Genomic DNA, 22422 nt, shown 5'->3' with positions numbered 1-22422 from the left:
GTTTCTGGCCTCTAGCTTCCCCAGCAATTGATTCATGCCCTCCTCCCCAACCGGGGGTTCCGACTCTTATAGCTGGCTAAAAAGTTCCCGGAACATTTAATTCACCATCACCGTGTCCGTCACCGTGTTCCCCCTCAAATCCTTTATTTTCCCTATTTCTCTCACTGCCTCCTGTTTCCTCAGCTGATGTGCCAGCATCCTGCGAGCTTTCTCCCCATGTTCATATATTGCCCCTTTTACCCTCCTCAGCTGACCCTCCGCCTTTCCTGTGGAAAGGAGCCCAAACTCCATTTGAAGTCTCTGACGCTCTTTCAGGAGCTCCTCATTTGGAGACTCCGGATATCTCCTGTCCACCTCTAAGATTTCTCCTATCTTGTCCAGCTCCGACCGCTCAGTTTTATCCCTGTGAGCTCGAATCAAAATACATTCCCCTCTAATGACCGCTTTCAGTGCCTCCCAGACCACCCCAGCTGCAGTCTCTCCCGTGTCATTGATCTTTATGTACCCCCGAATGGCCTCTCTCACTTGCTCACAGATCTCATCCACTAACAGTCCTGTATCTAGTCTCCACTGTGGGCACTGGGACATTCCATGTCTGCCCATAGGTCCATCCAGTGTGGCGCATGGTCTGAGACCACAATTGCTAAGTACTCGGTGTCCTCAACCCCTGCTAACAATGTTTTATCTAGCACGAAGAAATCTATCCTGGAGTAAGCCTTATGTACGCGGGAGTAGAATGAATATTCCCTGCTCCTTGGTCTCTCAAATCTCCACGGATCCACCCTTCCCATGCGCTCCATAAACCTCTGCAGTTCTCTTGCCATTGCTGATAGCTTCCCGACCTAGCATTTGACCGGTCTAACCTCGGGTCCAGGACCGTATTAAAATCACACCCCCATGATCAGCCGGTGCGAGTCAAGGTCTGGGATCTTCCCCAGCACCTTCCTGACAAACATGACATCATCCCAGTTTGGGGCATATATATTCACCAGCACCACTGCCATTCCCTCTAGCTTTTCACTAACCATAATAAATCTGCCTCCCGGATCTACCTCTATCCTCCCCACCTCTAATGTCACCCTTTTATTAATCTGGATAGCCACCCCCCTTGTTTTAAAGTCAAGTCCTGAATGGAACACTTACCCGACCCATCCCTTCTTTAATCTAATTTGGTCTCCCAGCTTCAAGTGTGTCTCCTGTAACATAGCCACGTCCTCTTTTAACTGTCTCAGGTGTGCGAACACATGAGCTCTCTTGACCGGCCCGTTCAGTCCATGAACATTCCATGTAACCAGTCTAGTCGGGGGGCTTTTGCCACCCTCTCCTGTCAGTCAACCATGACCTTTCCTAGCCCATGTTCCGCATTTCACTTTATCCGCCCCTCGGCGGCAACCACCATCTGATCTCCATCTCCAGTCTTCTAATTGTCCCTTACCCGTCAGCAGTACCCTCCCTCCCCCCACTTCGTCTTTCCTCAGCTCTCCCCTCACTTTGCTCCTGCGAACCAGCTATCCAGCTAGCTCTTCATCTCCCACCCTCTGGCGTCAAAAAGCCTGCCGACTGCCAGATTCTATCACACCGAGCAATAACACAAGCACTCAACACAGTAACAACAATCCCAAAAAGCCAACATACCATCTCCCAACGCGCAGGCAATGAAGCAAACCCCTCCCCCTTAACCAATTCTTATCAGTCCTATCACCTTCAAACAGAATCCAACACAAAAGAAGAAGCTTCAAGCAGCTTAAGTGAAATTATGCATGCAAGAATCAACCATCCTTCTTGCAGAAACTAAAACACCCCATCGCATCTTAAAAGTTCTTCCCTCTCTCTATCCAGTACATAAAACAATAAATCAAATACACAAAAAGAGAGGAAAGAAAAAACTAAAAATTAAAACACCAAAACCCTTTTCTTCCCGAACATCGTAACTTAACTCACAGAATTAAAAGACCAAAATTTTAAACAAGACTGTCCCTTCCCCCAAACTCAGACCACCACAGTTTGAGTTTAAAAGTCATTACGCCAAATTGCCAGGTTCTACCCCTCCCCCGTTGACCGATTCTTATCAAGTCACATTACCTTCAAAGAGATTCAAACACAATAGAAGAAGCTTCAAGCAGCTTAATTAAAATTATGCATGCAAGAATCAACCATCTTTGTTACAGAGAATAAATCAAAATCAAATTACACAAGACGAGAGAAAAGAAACAAGAGCAAAACATTTTTGGTTTTAAAAAATAAAACGCCCAAATCCTTTTCTTCCCAAACATCGCAACTTAACTCACAAAATGAAAAGACTGAAATTTTAAACAAGACAAAGCAGAACATAGAACCATTTTTCTCTCCTCACTGCCACTCCACCTCAAACTCAGTCCACCACAGTTAGAATTTAAGAGTCCTTAAACCAGATTATTGTCTTTCATGAAAGTAACCACCTCTTCAGGAGAATTAAAGTACAGCTCCCAGTTCTCATAGGTCACCCAAAGTCGCGCTGGGTATAACAGTCCAAATTTAATGTATTTCTCAAACAGGGCTGCCTTAACTTTGTTGAAACTTGCTCTCCGAGTTCTGGTCCCCAGTCTTGGTACACCCTGATTTCTGCCCACATGTACTGTTTTGTCTGCCTGGCCCACTTCATGATACGCTCCTTGTCGAGGAATCGATGTAACCTCACCACCATTGCCCTTGGGGGCTCACGACCCTGGGGCTTATGTACGAGCACCCTCTGCGCCCGGTTCACCTCCAGCGGCTTGTCAAACACATCGACCCCGACCATCTCCTGCAAACATCTTCCCCACATACGCTACCGCATCTGATCCTTCCTTCCTCTCTGGCAGATGAAAATGAAAATCACTTATTGTCACGAGTAGGCTTCAATGAAGTTACTGTGAAAAGCTCCTAGTCGCCACATTCCGGCGCCTGTCCGGGGAGGCTGGTACAGAAATCGAACCGTACTGCTGGCTTGCTTGGTTTGCTTTAAAAGCCAGCGATTTAGCCCAGTGAGCTAAACCAGCCCCAGGATATTTTGTCTGCGAGACCGGTTCTCCAAGTCTTCCACTTTATCTAGCAATCGTTTCTGGCTGTCCTGTAGTATGCTAATTTCCAAAGCCATTGCAGTGGACTCCTCTCGTTCAGTCGCCAGCTCCTGCAACTTTAGAATCTCCTGTCCCTCGGTCGTCATTTTCTCCTCCACCGGGTCAACCACCTCCTTAATCGAGGCTATCCTCTGGGTTACATCTTCTGTGCAAGCCTTGCGATGCTGGGCGAACTTCTCATCCAGGTACTCGACCCATTGCTCCATCGACCAGTGAGCTGGCGCGGACACGCTTTGTCTCTATACCATTGAGCTCGATGACCTCTGATTCTTGCTTTCACCCATCTTTTGGTTTCTCCTTTTTGAACTCTTATTTGGACGCAATTCCATAAATTGAGGGTCACCTCATTTTCCTCTCCCTTCAATCAACTTATGTTGAGCAATTTTCTGAAAAGTCCAGCTGAAACACCATTAAAAAAAAAAAACACTAAGGCCGAGAGCTGTTGAATATGCGACCGTTTACTCCATGGTCGCCATCGGAAGTCTACTGTATCAAATCTTAAGAGGCTGAGCAACACGCTGAATTATTTAACTGGCCACCAGAGAGGGAAGAACTGATGCAGTGAAAGGTTTACTGTTCCAGTTCAGCTCTTTGAGGAGTGCTAAATGTTTTCCACAGAAGGCCATATGTTGAATAGTAAACCTTGGTGTGTTGCCCTATTATGTATTTTCTTTTTATTTTATTTTATTTTCATGTACCTAATGATCTGCTTGAGCTGCTTGCAGAAAAATATTTTTCACTGTACCTCGGTACACGTGACAATAAACAAATCCAATCCAAATTTCTGTTAATACTCGTCTGCATAATTTCCTTTCATTTGCATTTACATCTTTAGAGTTTAATGAAATGCTTTCACTTCCCAATAAGGCTTCTGGCAAACAGAAAAGTGTCGTATCACCTCTTGCTCAGTTCCAATAGGCTTCAGCCACCCGCTGGTTAATGGCAGCAATTAGAATGTCAGTAAATGGGAATTCAGGAATCAGTCGTGTGGGTGCATTTTCACCATTTGATGGACAAGAATCTTGATCGGGAATGGGTGGCAAAACAGCCCTGCTGCAGCTGCCAGCTGTTCCACTGACCCTACATAAAGGTCAAAGTAACTCCATGTTATTTTACTTGTACTGTAGTTTTCAAGGTGAGAGGGGAAAAGTTTAAGGGAGATATGCGTGGAAAGTTCTTTACGCAGAGAGAGGTGGGTGCCTGGAACACATTGCCGGCGAAGGTGTTAGAAGCGGGCACGATAGCGTCATTTAAGATGCATCTAGACGGATACATGAATGGGCAGGGAGCAGAGGGATACAGATCCTTAGAAAATAGGTGACAGTTTTAGATAGAGGATCTGGATCGGCACAGGCGTGAAGGGCCTGTTCCTGTGCTGTAATTTTTCCTTGTTCTCTTTGTTTTGCACAATTTTTAACACTTTATATTTGTGGAGGCATACCCTGAATGTTTGAAAAGAGATCTGGGCTGGATCTCAAAAGGTTATGAACTTGTGTTGCTTAAATCGATCTCTTAGACAGCCTGTATTACACGTTCTGGAAGTGGTGATTCTCTCGCTGTTTCTTATCTGGGTGGTGCTTTTCAGTTCCATCATGCAAAAGCATTGTTTTCACATGAATGCTATGACACCCACGACTTCGCTGCCATTTTTCTCAACTCCTTCACTTGCTAAATCATCAAGCTGTTTATCCAATGTCCAATACTAAATGAGCAGACATTTCCTCCAATTGAATGAAGACTGAAACCATTGTTTTCGGTCCTCTTCCATTTGCATTCCCCTAGTTGCTGACTGAATTCACCTAGCCATCAACTGGATTCCTTTCCTGAGCAAAAGCCTAAGATTAAACCAGTCCACTTGTAATCTCCTGGTGTGACATTCTGACCTCCTATTCATGAGATCGCTAAGACTGCCTATTGCATTACCTGACTTTGTGGTTGTCTCCACTCATCTGCTGCTGAAAACCCTATTCATGCCCTTGGTACTCTTAGACCCGATTATTCCAATAAACGCTCATCTGTTGACCCCCATTCTATCCTTGGTAAACTCGAGGTCATCCAAAATTGTTGCTGATGTCTTGCAGCATGTCCCATTCTTCTAACATCCTTTTGTGAAATTGGCTACCAGTCAAGCCATGCCTTGATTTTACAATTCCCATCCATGTTTTCAAATCATGCAATGGTCTTGCCCCTCCCTACTGCTGTATTTGTCTCCAGCCCCACAACCATCACCCTATGGTATTAAAGGAGATTTCGGCCGAGATAGTGGATGCATTGGTTATATGTCAAAATTCCTTGGATTCTGGAGAGGTTCCAGTGGAACGCTAATGTGATGCCCCTATTCAAAAAGGGAGAGAGGCAAAAAGTAAGAAACTATAGACCAGTTAGCTTGACCTGTAGTGGGGAAATATCTGGAATCAATCATTTAAGGAGATGACTGAACATTTGGAAAAACAAAGCTCAGTCCACCATTATCAGCATGGTTTTATGGAAAGTAAGTCATGCTTGGCAAGCTTGCTTGACTTCTTTGAAGCTGTAACCAGCAAGGTGGATAATGGTGAACCCATGGATGTGGAATATCTGGACTTCCAGAAGGTGTTTGATGACAAAGTACTAATCCAGAAAGGTTATTGGGGATAGAGTGCTAAATTGGGTTGAGGATTGGCTGAAAGCAGAAGGTCAGGATAAGGAGATCCTTCTCTGGCTGGCGAACTGTAACTAGCGGGATGCCACAGAGTCAATCTCGGACGTCAACTGTTTACAGTCTTACACTCTGTCCCTGCTTGCAGGTGATAACATAGCAAAATTTGAGGATGATATTAAAATAGGTGGGAAAGCAGGCAGTGAAGAAGAGATGGAAGGGTTTACAGACAAATATTGATAGTCGAGAATAATGGGCCAAAATTTGGCAGGTGGAGTTTAATGTGGGTAAGTGTGAGGTTATCCATTTGAGCCAAAACAATAAAAAGGCAAACCAGAAAGCAGACTGAAAATGAGTCTGGGCAGAGGGATCTGGGTGTCTTTGTTCATGAATTGCAGAAAGTCAGTGTGCAGTACAGCATGTAATTAAAAAGGTAAATGTAATGTTAGTATTTATTGCAAAAGGACTGGAGTATAAAAGTAGAAAAATGTTGTTACAGAGACCACATCTGGAGTATTGTCCAATTTTGGTCGTCTCATTTGAGGATGATGTGGTGGCATTCATTGGAGACAGTTCAGAGGAGGTTCACCAGATTGATTCCGAGGATGAAAGGATTGACATAGGAGGAGATTAAACATTTTGGGCTTATACTCACTGGATTTTAGAAGAATGAGAGGGGATCTGATCAGGATATATAAATACTAAAAGGGACTGAGAAAGTAAACATTGACTAAATATTTCTCCTTGTGGGGCAATCTAGAACGAGATGTCACATATATAGGTTGAGAGGCGGTACATTTAAAACTGAGGTGAGGGCAAACCACTTCTCGCAGAGGGTGGTTAATTTGTGGAACTCACTGCCCCCATAGAGTCTGAATCAAGAAATGGTTTCAAGAAGGCGATAGATATATTTCCGATTATGAAAAAACAAAATGGGTTAAAGGGATATAGGGAACGATTAGGGAAGTGGATTTGAGACCAGGAAGAGATCAGCCATGATCTAATTGAATGGCGGAGCAGGCTCAAATAGCTGAATTGCCTCCTTCTGCTCCTAATTCGTATGCGTCTACATCTGTGGTCATCCAATTCTGATCCCCCATACGTAAACACTCCATAATGGGTGGCTGGGCCCTAAGTTTTGGAATTCTCTCCGCACATCTCTCCAGCTCTCTACTTCACATTCCTCCTTTAAGACATTCCTTGAAACGTACCTCTCTTGGTCAACTGAACCTGTTATCGTGTGTTCCTGATAATAATTCATTACATTAATGGCACTACGTAAACATAAGTTAATGTAATTCTTCTTTCTCTGTAAGCCCTTGCTGGTTGTCTTGCAATGTCCAATGTCCTCGGGGGTGCTTTTGCTAACACTGTTGGGGAGGTTTTAAACTAATGTGGCAGGGGGATGGGAACCAGATTAGGAAGTTAGAGGTCAGTAAAGAGGCAGCAACTAAAGCCAGGGGAAGAGTTGGGCAGCAGGGTAGCATGGTGGTTAGCATAAATGCTTCACAGCTCCAGGGTCCCAGGTTCGATTCCCGGCTGGGTCACTGTCTGTGTGGAGTCTGTACGTCCTCCCCCTGTGTGCGTGGGTTTCCTCCGGGTGCTCCGGTTTCCTCCCACAGTCCAAAGATGTGCGGGTTAGGTGGATTGGCCATGCTAAATTGCCCGTAGTGTCCTAATAAAAGTAAGGTTAAGGGGGGGGGTTGTTGGGTTACGGGTATAGGGTGGATACGTGGGTTTGTGTAGGGTGATCATGGCTCGGCACAACATTGAGGGCCGAAGGGCCTGTTCTGTGCTGTACTGTTCTATGTTCTAGTAGACAGGGAAGAGATGATGATCGCAAAGGGACTTGTGGTCTGAGGTGCATTTGTTTTAATGCGAGAAGCGTAGCAGGTAAGGCAGATGAATTTAGGGCTTGGATTAGTACCTGGGAATATGTTATTGGTATTACTGAGACTTGGTTGAGGGATAGGCAAGACTGGCAACTAAATATCCCAGGGTATAGATGCTTCAGGAGGGATAGAGAGGGAGGTAAAAGGGGTGGAGGAGTTGCATTACTGGTCAGAGATGATATCACAGCTGTGATTAAGGAGGGCATGATGGAGAATTCAAGCACTGAGGCAATATGGATAGAGCTAAGAAATAGGAAGGGGGCAGTAACATTGTTGGGACTCTACAATAGGCCTCCCAAAAGCGAGCGTGAAGTAGAGGTACAAATATGTAGAAATGTAGACAGATTACAGAACAATGTAGGAGCAATAGGGTGGTTGTGATGTGAGATTTTAACTTCCCCAACATTGAATGGGACTCGTGTAGTGTTGAAGGCGTAGATGGAGCAGAATTTGTAAGGAGCATCCAGGAGAGTTTTTTAGAGAAGTATGTAAATAGTCCAACTCGAGAAGGGGCCATACTGGACCTGGTATTGGGGAATGATCCCGGCAAGGTGATTGACGTTTCAGTCGGTGATTACTTTGGGAATAGCGATCACAATTGCGTAAGTTTTAGAATACTCATGGACACAGACGAGAGTGGTCCTAAAGGAAGAGTGCTAAATTGGGGAAAGGCCAACTATAACATAATTCGGCAGGAGCTCGGGAATGTGGATTGGGAGCAGCTGTTTAAGGATAAATCCACATTTGAAATGTGGGAGTCTTTTAAGGAAGGTTGATTAGAGTGCAGGACAGACATGTTCCTGTGAAAATGAGAGATATAAATGGCAAGATTAGGGAACCATGGATGACTGGTGGAATTGTGAGACTAGCTAAGATGAAAAAGGAAGCATACATAAGATCGAGGCGACTCAAAACTGATGAAGCTTTGAAGGAATATCGGGAAAGTAGGACAAATCTCAAACGCGCAATAAAGAGGGCTAAAAGGGGTCATGAAATATCTTTGGCTAACAGGGTTAAGGAAAATCCCAAAGCATGTTATTCGTATATAAGGAGCAAGAGGGTAACTAGAGAAAGGATTGGCCCACTCAAAGACAAAAGAGGGAATTTATGCGTGGAGTCAGAGGAAATGAGTGAGATTCTTAATGAGTACTTTGCATCGGTATTCACCAAGGAGAGGGACATGACGGATGTTGAGGCTAGGGATGGATGTTTAAATACTCTCGGTCATGTCGGCATAAGGAAGGGGGAGATTTTGGGTATTCCAAAAGGCATTGGGGCGGACCAGTCCCCAGGACCGGATGGGATCTATCCCAGGTTACTGAGGGAAGCGAGGGACGAAATAGCTGGGGCCTTAACAGATATCTTTGCAGCATCCTTGAACATGGGTGAGGTCCCGGAGGACTGGAGAATTGCTAATGTTGTCCCTTTGTTTAAGAAGGGTAGCAAGGATAATCCAGGAAATTATAGACCTGTGAGCTTGACGTCAGTGGTAGGCAAACTGTTGAAGAAGATACTGAGGGATAGGATCTATTCACATTTGGAAGAAAATAGACTTATCAGTGATAGGCAGCATGGTTTTGTGCAGGGAAGGTCATGTCTTACAAACCTAATAGAATTCTTTGAGGAAAGTTAATTGATGAGGGAAGGGCTGTAGATGTCATATAGAACATAGAACAGTACAGCACAGAACAGGCCCTTCAGCCCTCGATGTTGTGTCGAGCCATGATCACCCTACTCAATCCCACCCTATACCCGTAACCCAACAACCCCCCCCCCTAACCTTACTTTTTAGGACACTACGGGCAATTTAGCATGGCCAATCCACCTAACCCGCATATCTTTGGACTGTGGGAGGAAACCGGAGCACCCGGAGGAAGCCCACGCACACACGGGGAGGACGTGCAGACTCCGCACAGACAGTGGACTTCATGGTCTATACGTGTATATACATGGACTATACATGGACTTCAGTAAGGCGTTTGATGAAGTTTCCCATGGCAGGTTGATGGAAAAAGTGAAGTTGTATGGGGTTCAGGGTGCACTAGCTAGATGGATAAAAAACTGGCTGGGCAACAGGAGAAAGAGAATAGTGGTGGAAGGGAGTGTCTCAAAGTGGAGAAAGGTGACTAGTGATGTTCCACAGGGATCTGTGCTCAGACCACTGTTGTTTGTGATATACATAAATGATCTGGACGAAGGTATAAGTGGTCTGATGAGCAAGTTTGCAGATGATGCTAAGATTGGTGGTTTTGCAGATAGCGAGGAGGACTGTCCGAGAATACAGCAAAATATAGATAGATTGGAGAGTTGGGCAGAGAAATGGCAGATGGAGTTCAATCCAGGCAAATGCGAGGTGATGCATTTTGGAAGATCTAACTCAAAAGCAGACTATATGGTCAATGGAAGAGTCCTTGGGAAAATTGATGTACAGAGAGATCTGGGAGTTCAGGTCCATTGTACCCTGAAGGTGGCAACGCAGGTCGATAGAGTGGTCAAGAAGTCCTTCATCGGACGGGGTATTGAGTACAAGAGTCGGCATGTCATGTTCCAGTTGTATAGGACTTTGGTTAGGCCACATTTGGAATACTGTGTGCAGTTCTGGTCGCCAGATTACCAGAAGGATGTGGATGCTTTAGAGAGGGTGCAGAGGAGGTTCACCAGGATGTTGCCTGGTATGGAGGATGTTAGCTATGAAGAAAGGCTGAGTAGATTAGGATTGTTTTCATTGGAAAGACGGAGGTTGAGGGGGGACCTGATTGAGGTCTACAAAATTATGAGAGGTATGGACAGGGTGGATAGCAACAAGCTTTTTCCAAGAGTGGGGGTATCAATTACAAGGGGTCACGATTTCAAGGTGAGAGGGGAAAATTTTAAGGGAGATGTGCGTGGAAAGTTTTTTACGCAGAGGGTGGTGGGTGCCTGGAACTCTTTGCCAGTGGAGGTGGCAGAGGCGGGCACGATAGCATCATTTAAGATGCATATGGACAGATATATGAAAGGGCTGGAAACAGAGGGAAGTAGACCTTGGAAAATAGGCGACAGGTTTAGATAAAGGATCTGGATCGGCACAGGCTGGGAGGGCCGAAGGGCCTGTTCCTGTGCTGTAATTTTCTTTGTTCTTTGTGAAACAATACGATTATTTCTCTGATTTTCATAGAATTCCTACTGTGCAGAATGAGGCCATTTGGCCTTCTGAATCTGCACTGGCATGCTGAAAAAGCACCCTACCCCACGGCCCATAACCCCACCTAACCTACACATCTTTGGACACTGAGGAGCAATTGATCATGGCCAATCCACCTGACTTGCACTTCTTTGGACTGTGGGAGAAAACCGGAGCACCCGGAGGAAACCCACGTAGACACGGGGAGACTCTGCAAACTCCACACAGACAGTCACCCAAGGCCACAATTGAACCCGGGTCTCTGGAACTGTGAGGCAGCAGTGCTAACCATTGTGCCACCGTGATGCCCCCTACTCACTCCTGCTTGACGCATGCTTTGATTCCAAAAGTTATAAAATATTTTCATCACCTTTAATTTGTTACTTTTAAAGCAAAAATCAAATGTTTCTGTAGCGGGGGTGAGTTGAAAAGAGGTGAAAACAGTAAACTGAAAAAATATATGCTACTGACTGTCTGCTTTTGCTTCAAGATTTAACAACTGAATTTTGACCTTGAATTTCTTTATCCGACAGGTTGAATCAAGGGATACTTTGAATAGCATCGCACTCAAATTTGACACTGCACCGAATGAGCTAGTACAGCTGAATAAATTGTTTGCCAGAGCTGTTGTTCCAGGCCAGGTAAGAGACTTTCTCTTGCAGAAATACTGTTCTGTGCTTACTAATATGTAACATGCAAGCTGTGTAATATAATCATATCTGTAGTTAAATCTGGTTAACTTAAATATAAAATTGCATTCATACAATATCATATGCTTACGTTATTTATAAAACTAGTTTGTTTTAAGTAGGTAAATGCAGCACCACAATCCCACAAGCAATGAGTAGGGTTGAGGGTGAAATGTTTACATAAATTCCACCCTGCTATTAACTATTTGTGCACATGAGTTTTACATTCCAGACAAACTCACAGTGAAGACTTTTTTTTCCTGAATTTCCAAATGGATGTAGTTGTGACTGTCTTATGTTTATGATCCTTGGTTTTGGTTTGCATCCGAAGTAGGAGCATCTCATCCCATCTAGCTTATAAATCGCAATCTTAAGGACTTCCACCAAGTCAGCCCTCAGCCTTCGCTTTTCTAAAGAAAGGAGACCGGGCCACTGAAATTTTTCCAAATGGGTATAAGCTCAAATTTACATTATTTCCCATGAGACACATATTGGAAAGTGAGAAAGTTCATTCTGAAGGCAGGATATTAAACTTGAATAATGGAAATTATGAAGGAAGGTGAATTGGGAAAATACATTAAAAGATAGAACTGCGCAATGGGTATCTTCAAAGAACAATTACATAGCATACAACACCTATACATTCCTTCAAGGTACAAAACCCCCCCAAAACTGTGGCTGACTAAGGAAGTTGAGGATTATATAATATTAACAGAAAAGGCTTACAAAGTTGGCAGAAATATGGACAGCGCAGTGGGTTAGCCCTGCTGCCTCACGGCGCCGAGGTCCCAGGTTCAATCCCGGCTCTGGGTCACTGTCCGTGTGGAGTTTGCACATTCTCCCCGTGTTTGCGCGGGTTTTGCCCCCACAACCCAAAAATGTGCAAGATAGGTGGATTGGCCACGCTAAATTGCCCCTTAATTGGAAAAAATGGATTGGTTACTCTAAATTTAAAAAAAAAGTAACTTTAAAGAAGTTGACAGAAATAGTACTGAACCTGAGGATTGGAAGGCTTTTGAAATAAAGCAAAAGAAGGCCAAGAAACTGATAAAGAAAAGAAGAACAGAATATGCACACGATCTAGCAAAGAAACATTAAAAACTGATCCCAATTGCTTCTGCAGATATGTAAAAAGGAAGCGTTTGGCCAAAACAAATATGGGACTATTACGGCAGAGTCAGGAGAATTAATAATGGGGAATAGAGAAATGGCAGCGAGGCTAAATAATTACTTTGTGTCTATTTTCACTAAGTAAGATGCTGGAAATCCCCCAGATGTAGCGCTCCAAAGGACGAGGGAGAATGCAAAGTTCAAGGAAATTAGTATAAGTAAGAAGGTTGTATTGGAGAAATTAATGGGACTGGAATTGATACGTCCCTAGAACCTGATATTATGCATGCCAAGGTGTTGAAAGAGGTTGCCATGATGTGGAGATGCCGGCGTTGGACTGGGGTGAGCACAGTAAGAAGTCTTACAACACCAGGTTAAAGTCCAACAGGTTTATTTTGAATCACTTGCTTTCGGAGCACAGCTCCTTCCTCAGGTGAATGAAGATGTATGTTCCTTCATTCACCTAAGGAAGGAGCAGTGCTCCAAAAGCTAGTGATTCAAAAAACAAACCTGTTGGGACTTTAATCTGGTGTTGTAAGACTTCTTACTTGAAAGAGGTTGCTATGGGAGATAGAGAATGTATTGGTGATTGTCATGGAGTGTCATTTTGAGTATGGAGTTTTCTTATAAGCCTTTCTCCTATGTAATTGTTTTACTGGCTTCTCTTGAGGGTCCCATAGAATCTCTACAGTACAGAAGGAGGCCATTTGGTCCATCGGGTTTGCACCGACTCTACCTACGCTCACTCCTCTGCCCTATCCCCATAACCGTTGGATGCTGAGGAGGAGAAAGAACGTAAAAATGGCCTTAAAGGAAGAATTTTTTTTAATTATTAACCTGAAAGGAAGAGAAATGAGGAGAAAGTCTGATTCTTTATTCTCCTTTTTCCCTCCACCAAGTTCAGTTGTGTATTCCCACCAGTTGTGATTGGTTGATTCAGCACAGCCGTGCTTGGATTCCTGTCACAAAACATTACCCATGTGCCATCAGGGAACCCACCACATGTAGTTGCAAAGTAGTATTATTTTTAAAAGAATAACCGGAACAGAAAAGTCAATTGTGTTGGTTATTTGAATTTATTAAAATGTGTTCTAGACAATGAAGCTAGGATTAAGTTATTGAATTTTCTCTCTTTCTCTTTCTCTGGCAGATTCTTTATGTTCCTGATCCAGACTACATTTCCAGTGTGGAGAGTTCACCGTCACTGAGTCCAGTCAGCCCTTTGTCACCAACGTCTTCAGAAACAGAGTTTGAAAAACCTATGGTAAGAGTCTGAGGGTTCGAAAGGATGTTAATCCTACAAATGTATCGAACAGTAGGGGGCTGGTTTAGCACAGAGCTAAATAGCTGGCTTTTAAGGCAGACCAAGGCAGTCCAGCAGCGCGGGTTCAGTTCCCGTACCAGCCTCCCCGAACAGGCGCCAGAATGTGGCGACTAGGGGCTTTTCACAGTATCTTAATTTGGAGCCTACTTGTGACAAAAAACGATTTTCATTTCATTTCAAAGGGCCTTTTCTGCTCTGTACAACTCTGACTCTTGAGGTTGAAGGGATCAAAGGCTTTGGCGGGACGGTGGGAACAGGCTATTAAGTTGGATGATCATCTCTGAACGTGATGAATGTTGGAGCAGACTCAAAAGGCAAAATGACATACTCCGCTCCTATTTTCTATATTTTTGTTTCTTTCCTACTTCTATAGCTGTTGTCCATCCTCCTGTCAATTTTGATCATATCTCTCCTCAACCAAGGACATTGGTCCCAATCCTGTTGAGGTGCAACCGGTTCCATTTCAATGGATGCGTCCCACTCCTGAACCGGTCCCACTGCCCACCTCAAGCCACTCATTCATCCTACCTTTGTGAAAAGGAATAGCCTTTTCTCATTCTCTTTCTTGTGTTGTCGCAACATACAAATAGGTGATAACGTCCTGTGAAATAATGAAGAAAGGTCTTGTTGATAGTTGGCCACAAATTTTTTGAAGGCCTTTGAGTGTTGTCAGATCCAGGGGATCAGTGGTTTCTTGTAGTTGAGTGAAAAACAGTTGGACTTTTCAAATAAAAAAATCCTTACTAAACCTGTCGGGCAGGATTTTGCTCTTTGGCTCGGTTCCCAGAATATGGGGAGGACGACAATTGGTGCCTGGCAGCTGGAGGGCTAAAAGGTGTGTCTCCAGCTTAGAAGAAGCTGCAGCCTGTAGTTTGGAGAACCGGAGAATGCTTCCATGATAAGGTGCAACTTGTAAATTTAAGCATGTCTGGGCCACCATTGTGGAATGAGAGCCCCTCCATGATGCAACCTGCCACAGCTGACACCAGGCAGGTGGGGGGGGGGGGGGTCTTTGAAGCTTGCGTGGAGTACTGACGCTCCTGGTCTGTTGCCTATGTTATGGGCCAGGGTTTAGAGAACCCCAAAGTGTATCATGGAGTTCACCTGACCCACAACTTTTAATAGATTGTGGTATGGGGAGCACACGGCCCACTACAGGTGTGGTACAGCAGAAATGGAAAAATATTTTTTAAAGCAAAACATGTTTATTCTATGAACTCAAGTTAACCTTTTTAAAACATACAGTGAACATCTTAGCAACCATTAATTCAAATACAACCCCCAAAGATACAACACTAAGTAATCCTTAACCTTTCCTTTTAACATCCATATGACTTAAAAACAAAACCTTTAGAAGCACATCAGGTTATAGTTACTACTGAAAATATTTATAATTCTGAATTCACCAAATTATCAAGAGATAGTCTTTTGATGGCAAAGAGATCAGCAGTACACCTGCTTGGTCTGGCTTCTGCTCCAACACTGGAAACTAAACTAAAACACACCCTGCAGAAAACAGCCTCAAACGAAAGTAAAAAGCTGTCAGACAGCCCAGCTCCACCCACTCTCTGACATCACTGATAAACATCCATTTCTTAAAGATGCGTTCCTTAAGCACCCATTTCTTAAAGGTATTCTCACATGACACCTCCCCCCGAGAAAAAAAAACCCATCAACTTCAAGATGGTTTCATTTTTCACCGTTTCACTATCCTTTAAGAAATGCACATAGTAAATATACTTTTTTGTTTCAAAAGATAAACAGTATAATAACATAGTCCATTATTTTTCTGTTCTTCTTCCAACTGAAATCCTTCTCAATTGACAGTCTCTCTTTGAACAAGAAAGTCTCTGGACGATCCGTCCATTACTCTATGCCTCGGCATGTCTCTTCAAAGTCAGATACTTTAGTTCAATCTGATAACAGAATCCCTTGCAATTCTCCAACACAGGAGCATTGGTTATCACAGCTTTCAGGCAGTCAAATGCTTGTTGAAACTCCGCTGTCCATTGACATTTTTGACGTTTCTTCAGTAAGTCCATCAGTGGAGCAATCACGCTACAAAACGTTTGCACAAACGTTGGAATAAATCCACTCATGCCAAGAAATCGCATTATTTCCCTTCGTCTTGAGGTGATTGGAAACTCCTCAATAACTGTTGCTTTCATATCCCGTGTGACCATTCGACTCTGTCCGATTGTATGGCCAAGGAAAGTGACTTGGGCTTTTCCAAATTCTCTTTTGGCTAGGTTTATCACCAAACCCGCCTCCTGAAGTCGATCGAATAATTTCATCCGATGTTTCAAATATTCTTTCCATGTCTGGCTGAAAATTACCAGATCGTCGATGTATACCGCACAATTGGGTAATCCTGAAGCAACTTTGTTCGTTAAACGTTGAAGTGTGGCTTTGAATTGGTATATACCATCTGGAGTCACAAAAGCTGAAATCTCCTTCACCTTTTCAGATAAAGGTACCTGCCAGTAACCTTTCAGTAAATCCAGTTTAGAAATAAAAGCTGATTGTCCCACTTTCTCAATGCAATCCTCCAAACATGGGATAGGATAAGAGTCCGTTCTTGTAACTGCATTAACCGTTCTATAGTCCACACACAATCGTTGGGTACCATCACTATGGGTGAGCTCCATTGGCTGCAACCCACTTCAATTATGCCATTTTTAAGCATACTCTCAATCTCTTTGTTAACCTGTGCCAATTTTAACGGGTTAAGTCTATATGGATGTTGTTCCCACATCTACATCATGTATAGCACTTTAGTACTTCCCAATTTATCTCTACAAACTTGCCCATGTGATATCAATAACCCTTTCAGGTCAGTTTGGTTCTCCTCTGGAAGGTAACTCAACAATTTATCCCAATTTTTAAGAACATCCGAATTTTCCAATTTAATTTGAGGAATGTCAAGTTCAGAGTCATCTGGATTTGGTTTGTTACTTTGAGTTAGAATCATTAAAACCTCCTTTTTCTCTTCTTCCCTTTCAAAGTACCTTTTTAAGCATATTCACATGACCCACTCGGTGAGTCTTCCTTCTATCTGGTGTTTTTACCATATAATTCACCTCACTTAATTTCCTTTCAATCTGATAAGGTCCACAAAACCTAGCTTTTAAAGGTTCACCTACCACTGGTAACAATACTAAAACTTTATCTCCACTGGCAAAACTACGAACTTTGGATTTCTTGTCCGTTACCCGTTTCATCACATTTTGTGCAACTGTTAAATGTTGTCTAGCCAATTCACCTGCTCTGTTTAATCGTTCCCTAAAATTTGACACGTGATCCAATAATATAATTTCTGATTTCTCACTCACCGATTTTTCCTTAATCAATTGAAGTGGTCCTCTTACCTCATGACCAAAAATTAGTTCAAAAGGACTACATTTGATTGACTCATTAGGTGTATCCCTAATTGCAAACAGTAAGAATGGAATTCCTTTATTTAACCCCTCAACATTGTCTTTAATGTCTGGTGCCACCTTTCTTACACTCCCTGTGATTCTGGATGGTTTGCAGTTGATTTTAATTGTTTTATTTCTAAGCTATCCGTAACTTCTTTGAATAACCTTAAGGTAAAATTCGATCCTTGATCCGATTGTATTTCTGTGGGTAGTCATATCTAGTAAAGAATGCAAGTAATTCCTCCACAATTGTATTTCTGTGGGTAGTCATATCTAGTAAAGAATGCAAGTAATTCCTCCACAATCTTGCTGTAATATTACGTACTAGAATGGCCTCTTGGAAACCTAGTAGACACATCCATTATAGTCAAAAATTATTGATTTCCACTTTTCGTTTTAGGAAGCGGTCCTATGCAATCAATTGGGATCCGTGTAAAACGTTCTTCAAATGCTGGAATGGGTATTAAGGGCTCTGGTTTTATCACTGCTTGAGGTTCCCCTATCACTTGACATGATTGACAAAATTTAACTACATCTTTATGTAGTCCAGGCCAATAAAAATGTTGTTGTATTTTAGTTCGAGTTTTCCTTTTTCCCAAATGACCTCCCACTGGTACCTCGTGCAACTCGCAACATCTCTTTTCTATACCCCACTGACAATACTACTTGATGAACTTCTGCCCACTTTTCATCCGCCTGCATATGTAAAGGTCAACATTTTCTCATCAAGACATCGCTTTTACGGTAATAACACTATGGTATCCACTCGGATTCCTCTTCCGTGTATGCTTTTTGATATATCCATTTTATTTCTACGTCTTTCTGTTGTAACTCCGCCAATTTTTCTGAACTAAAAATAACCGCCTCATCCTCCACCTGTTCTTGTTCAACCATCTGATCAAAAATCGTTTCTGATAATTGCACTTCAACTTCATCTTCACTCTCTGATTTCTCCTCTTGTCTTAACCTGTGACTTTGCGACCTTGTTCCTACACAATCCGGAAAAATCCCAGGATATTCGTCCTTCAACACTTCAGTTGCCTGATTTTCCACTGGCTTATCAACCACAGTAGGCACCACTCCCACCTGCGATCCAGCTATATCATTACCCAAGATAAACTGTATTCCTGGACAAGATAGTTTCTCTATGACTCTTACTACCACTTCACCACTCTTCACTGGATTTTCCAACCTTACCTTATGTAATGGAATACTAATCTCCTCACCCTGAATTCCACATATTACCACCTTTTCTGGCAACATTCTTCCCAAACTACATAACTCCTCATCTCTTACCATTAAATATTGACTAGCTCCTGTATCTCTTAAAATTCTGACTTCTTCACCTGCTCTTCCTGATACACATGAGTAAACTTTACCCACACAAGTAAATTCTTTAAAGACATCTGGCACCTTCTTATCAATCACCCATTGATCAGGCTGTACAATCTTTTGCACCTCCTTCACTTCACTTGGGCTTTCCTTTACCACTTTTGCAAACCGCACTGTCTTATCCTGTTTTACCACATCACCCTTCCCAGTGCTTTTCTTTAACCACCAACACTGTGACTTTACATGGCCTAGTTTATTACAGTGAAAACATTTGAAACTTTTCATGTCTCTTCCACCCTCCTGGATTTATTTTTTAATCTGAGGTACACTCCTTATTGTCTCCCATTTAGATCCCCTTTACTTTTACCACTTGAGTATTTCTCATGTCCCCAGTTTCTATCTCTCACAGGCTGGAACTGATGTCGGAAACCAAGCTTTGATTTATGAACTAATTCATAATCACCTGCCATTTCTGCTGCTAACCTCGCAGTTTTAACCCTCTGCTCTTCCACAGGAGTTCTCACTACATCAGGAATTGAATTTTTAAACTCCTCCAAAAGCATAATTTCTCTGAGAGCTTTATATGTTTGTGGTCTATTTTCAAAGCCCTTATCCACCTATCAAAATTGCTCTGTTTGATCCTTTCAAATTCCATGTATGTTTGACCAAATTCTTTCCTTAAATTTCTAAACCTTTGTCTGCAGGCTCAGGCACTCGTTCATATGCACCTAAGATGGATTTTTTCACCTCGTCATACGTCCCAGATACCTCCTCCGGTAGTGATGCAAACACCTCACTGCCCTATCTATCAGCTTTTTTTGAATCAGTAGTACCCACATATCCTGTGGCCATTTCATTTGTTTAGCCACCTTCTCAAATGAAATGAAAAAGGCTTCTACCTCCTTCTCATCAAACCTTGGCAATGCTTGGACATATTTAAATAGATCCCCGCCAAGCCTTCGACTTTGACGCTCTTTCTCACTATCCTCATCGCTTTCATCCAACTGTACGTTTCCCTTTTCCGTCTGCCAATTTTAACTGACTGTCATGTTTCATGGCCATTTTCTGAAGTTCAAACTCTCTCTCTTTATCTTTTTCCCTGATCTGTATCTTACTTTCTCTTTCTTTTTGTTCTGCTGGGGCTATTCTTCCTTTTCGCCTTTCTTCTCTCTCCTTTTGTTTTTCCTCCCTCTCTTTCTTTTTCCTCTCTTCCATATTCAAGCTGCTTTAATTCTTTCTCATGTTCTATTTGTTTAATTTGTGACTGAATTTTTACCATTTCCAATGAGTCAAACTGTATCTCGGGCAACTTTAAATGCTTAGCCACCACCATAATTACTTCACCTTTTCGCATTTTGTCAGGCAGTGTTAACTGCAATGTTTTTGCCAAATCTAACCGTCTGCTTTTAGTCTCTGTCCGTAAGGTACTGCGTGTGACTGTCTCCATTCCCAGAAACTTCAGAGCCTCTGAAAGAGTCACTGTCCACAACACACTCCCCACTTAAACAAGAATACTACACCTGATAAGCAACCACAACATGCTCACCCCTCATTGTCTTTAAGTTCACTAAGCCAATTCAATAGGTAGACATTTATCCTCCTCGAGCCCCCAATTTGTTATGGCCCAGGGTTGAGAGAACCCCAAAGTGTATCATGGAGTTCACCTGCCCCACAACCTTTTATAGATTGTGGTATGGGGAGCACATGACCCACTCTACAGGTGTGGTACAGCAGAAATGGAAATATTTTTTCAAAGCAAAACAAAGTTTATTCTATGAACTCAAGTTTTAACCTTTTTAAAACATACAGTGAACATCTTAGCAACCATTAATTTAAATACAACCCCGAAAGACTACAACACTAAGTAATCCTTAAGCTTTTCTTTTAACATCTAAATGTTCTAGAGCTGTTGGGGAGGGTTTAAACTAATGTGGTAGGGGGATGGGAACCGATGGAGGAAGTTGGAAGGTAGTAAAACAGGGACAGAAACAAAAGGAAGTAAGGGGTAAAGTGCAAGGCAGAGAAGACATAGTCAGAAATCCATAAGGGCGACAGTACAAGGTACAGTGACTGAGGGGAGCACAGTGAATAGGCCCAGTAATAACAAAAGGAATAAAACTGGAGATGTTAAGATTCAAAACAGAGGTAAAAAAACCAACATAAGTGTACTTTACCTGAATGCTCGTAGTATTCGGAATAAAGTAAATGAGTTGATGGCACAAATCATCGTAAATGACTGATTTAGTGGCCATTACTGAAACATGGTTAAAGGATGGTCACGACTGGGAGTTAAATATCCGAGGATATCAAACTATTCGGAAGGACAGAGTGGATGGTAAGGGAGGTGGTGTTGCTCTGTTATTTAAGGATGACATCCGGGCAATAGTAAGGGATGACATCGGTGCTATGGAGGATAAGGTTGAATCCATTTGGGTGGAAATCAGGAATAGTAAGGCGAAAAAGTCACTGATAGGAGTAGTCTATCGGCCACCAAATAGTAACGATATGGTGGGGCAGGCAATAAACAAAGAAATAACTGATGCATGTAGAAATGGTACAGCAGTTATCATGGGGGATTTTAATCTACATGTCGATTGGTTTAACCAGGTCGGTCAAGGCAACCTTGAGGAGGAGTTTATAGAATGTATCCGCGATAGTTTCCTAGAACAGTATGTAATGGAACCTACGAGGGAACAAGCGGTCCTAGATCTTGTCCTGTGTAATGAGACAGGATTGATTCATAATCTCATAGTTAGGGATCCTCTCGGAAGGAGCGATCACAATATGGTGGAATTTAAAATACAGATGGAGGGTGAGAAAGTAAAATCAAATACTAGTGTTTTGTGTTTAAACAAAGGAGATTACAAGGGGATGAGAGAAGAACTAGCTAAGGTAGACTGGGAGCTAAGACTTTATGGTGGAACAGTTGAGGAACAGTGGAGAACCTTCCAAGCGATTTTTCACAGTGCTCAGCAAAGGTTTATACCAACAAAAAGGAAGGACGGAAGAAAGAGGGAAAATCGACTGTGGATATCTAAGGAAATAAGGGAGAGTATCAAATTGAAGGAAAAAGCATATAAAGTGGCAAAGATTGCTGGGAGATTAGAGGACTGGGAAATCTTTAGGGGACAACAGAAAGCTACAAAAAAAGCTATAAAGAAGAGTAAGATAGAGTATGAGAGTAAACTTGCTCAGAATATAAAAACAGACAGTAAAAGTTTTTACAAATATATAAGACAAAAAAGAGTGGCTAAGGTAAATATTGGTCCTTTAGAGGATGAGAAGGGAGTTTTAATAATGGGAAATGAGGAAATGGCTGAGGAACTGAACAAGTTTTTTGGGTCGGTCTTCACAGTGGAAGACACAAATAACATGCCAGCGACTGATAGAAATGAGGCTATGACAGGTGAGGACCTTGAGAGGATTGTTATCACTAAGGAGGGAGTGATGGGCAAGTTAATGGGGCTAAAGGTAGACAAGTCTCCTGGCCCTGATAGAATGCATCCCAGAGTGCTAAAAGAGATGGCTAGGGAAATTGCAGATGCACTAGTGATAATTTACCGAAATTCACTAGACTCTGGGGTGGTCCCGGTGGATTGGAAATTAGCAAACGTGACGCCACTGTTTAAAAAAGGAGGTAGGCAGAAAGCAGGAAATTATAGGCCAGTGAGCTTAACTTCGGTAATAGGGAAGATGCTGGAATCTATCATCAAGGAAGAAATTGCGAGGCATCTGGATAGAAATTGTCCCATTGGGC

At 42.7% G+C, this 22422-nt stretch overlaps 1 protein-coding gene across 7 annotated transcripts in view; it reads left to right on the top strand.

Moving 5' to 3' along the window:
- The window catches only part of oxr1a (oxidation resistance 1a), a 576817-nt gene that overhangs the window by 327155 nt on the left and 227240 nt on the right, over positions 1-22422 (top strand). For all 7 annotated transcript variants that reach the window (XM_038809973.1, XM_038809970.1, XM_038809974.1 and 4 more), the window contains 2 exons: positions 11325-11432; positions 13741-13854. In XM_038809973.1, the coding sequence (XP_038665901.1) occupies positions 11325-11432; positions 13741-13854 (222 nt within the window). The remainder of the gene's footprint in view (positions 1-11324; positions 11433-13740; positions 13855-22422) is intronic.

The sequence above is a fragment of the Scyliorhinus canicula genome, chromosome 10, assembly GCF_902713615.1.
Source record: "Scyliorhinus canicula chromosome 10, sScyCan1.1, whole genome shotgun sequence".
Lineage (NCBI taxonomy): Eukaryota > Metazoa > Chordata > Chondrichthyes > Carcharhiniformes > Scyliorhinidae > Scyliorhinus > Scyliorhinus canicula.
Note: the sequence above shows the minus strand (reverse complement) of the source record. Positions and strands in the feature narration are given on the sequence as shown.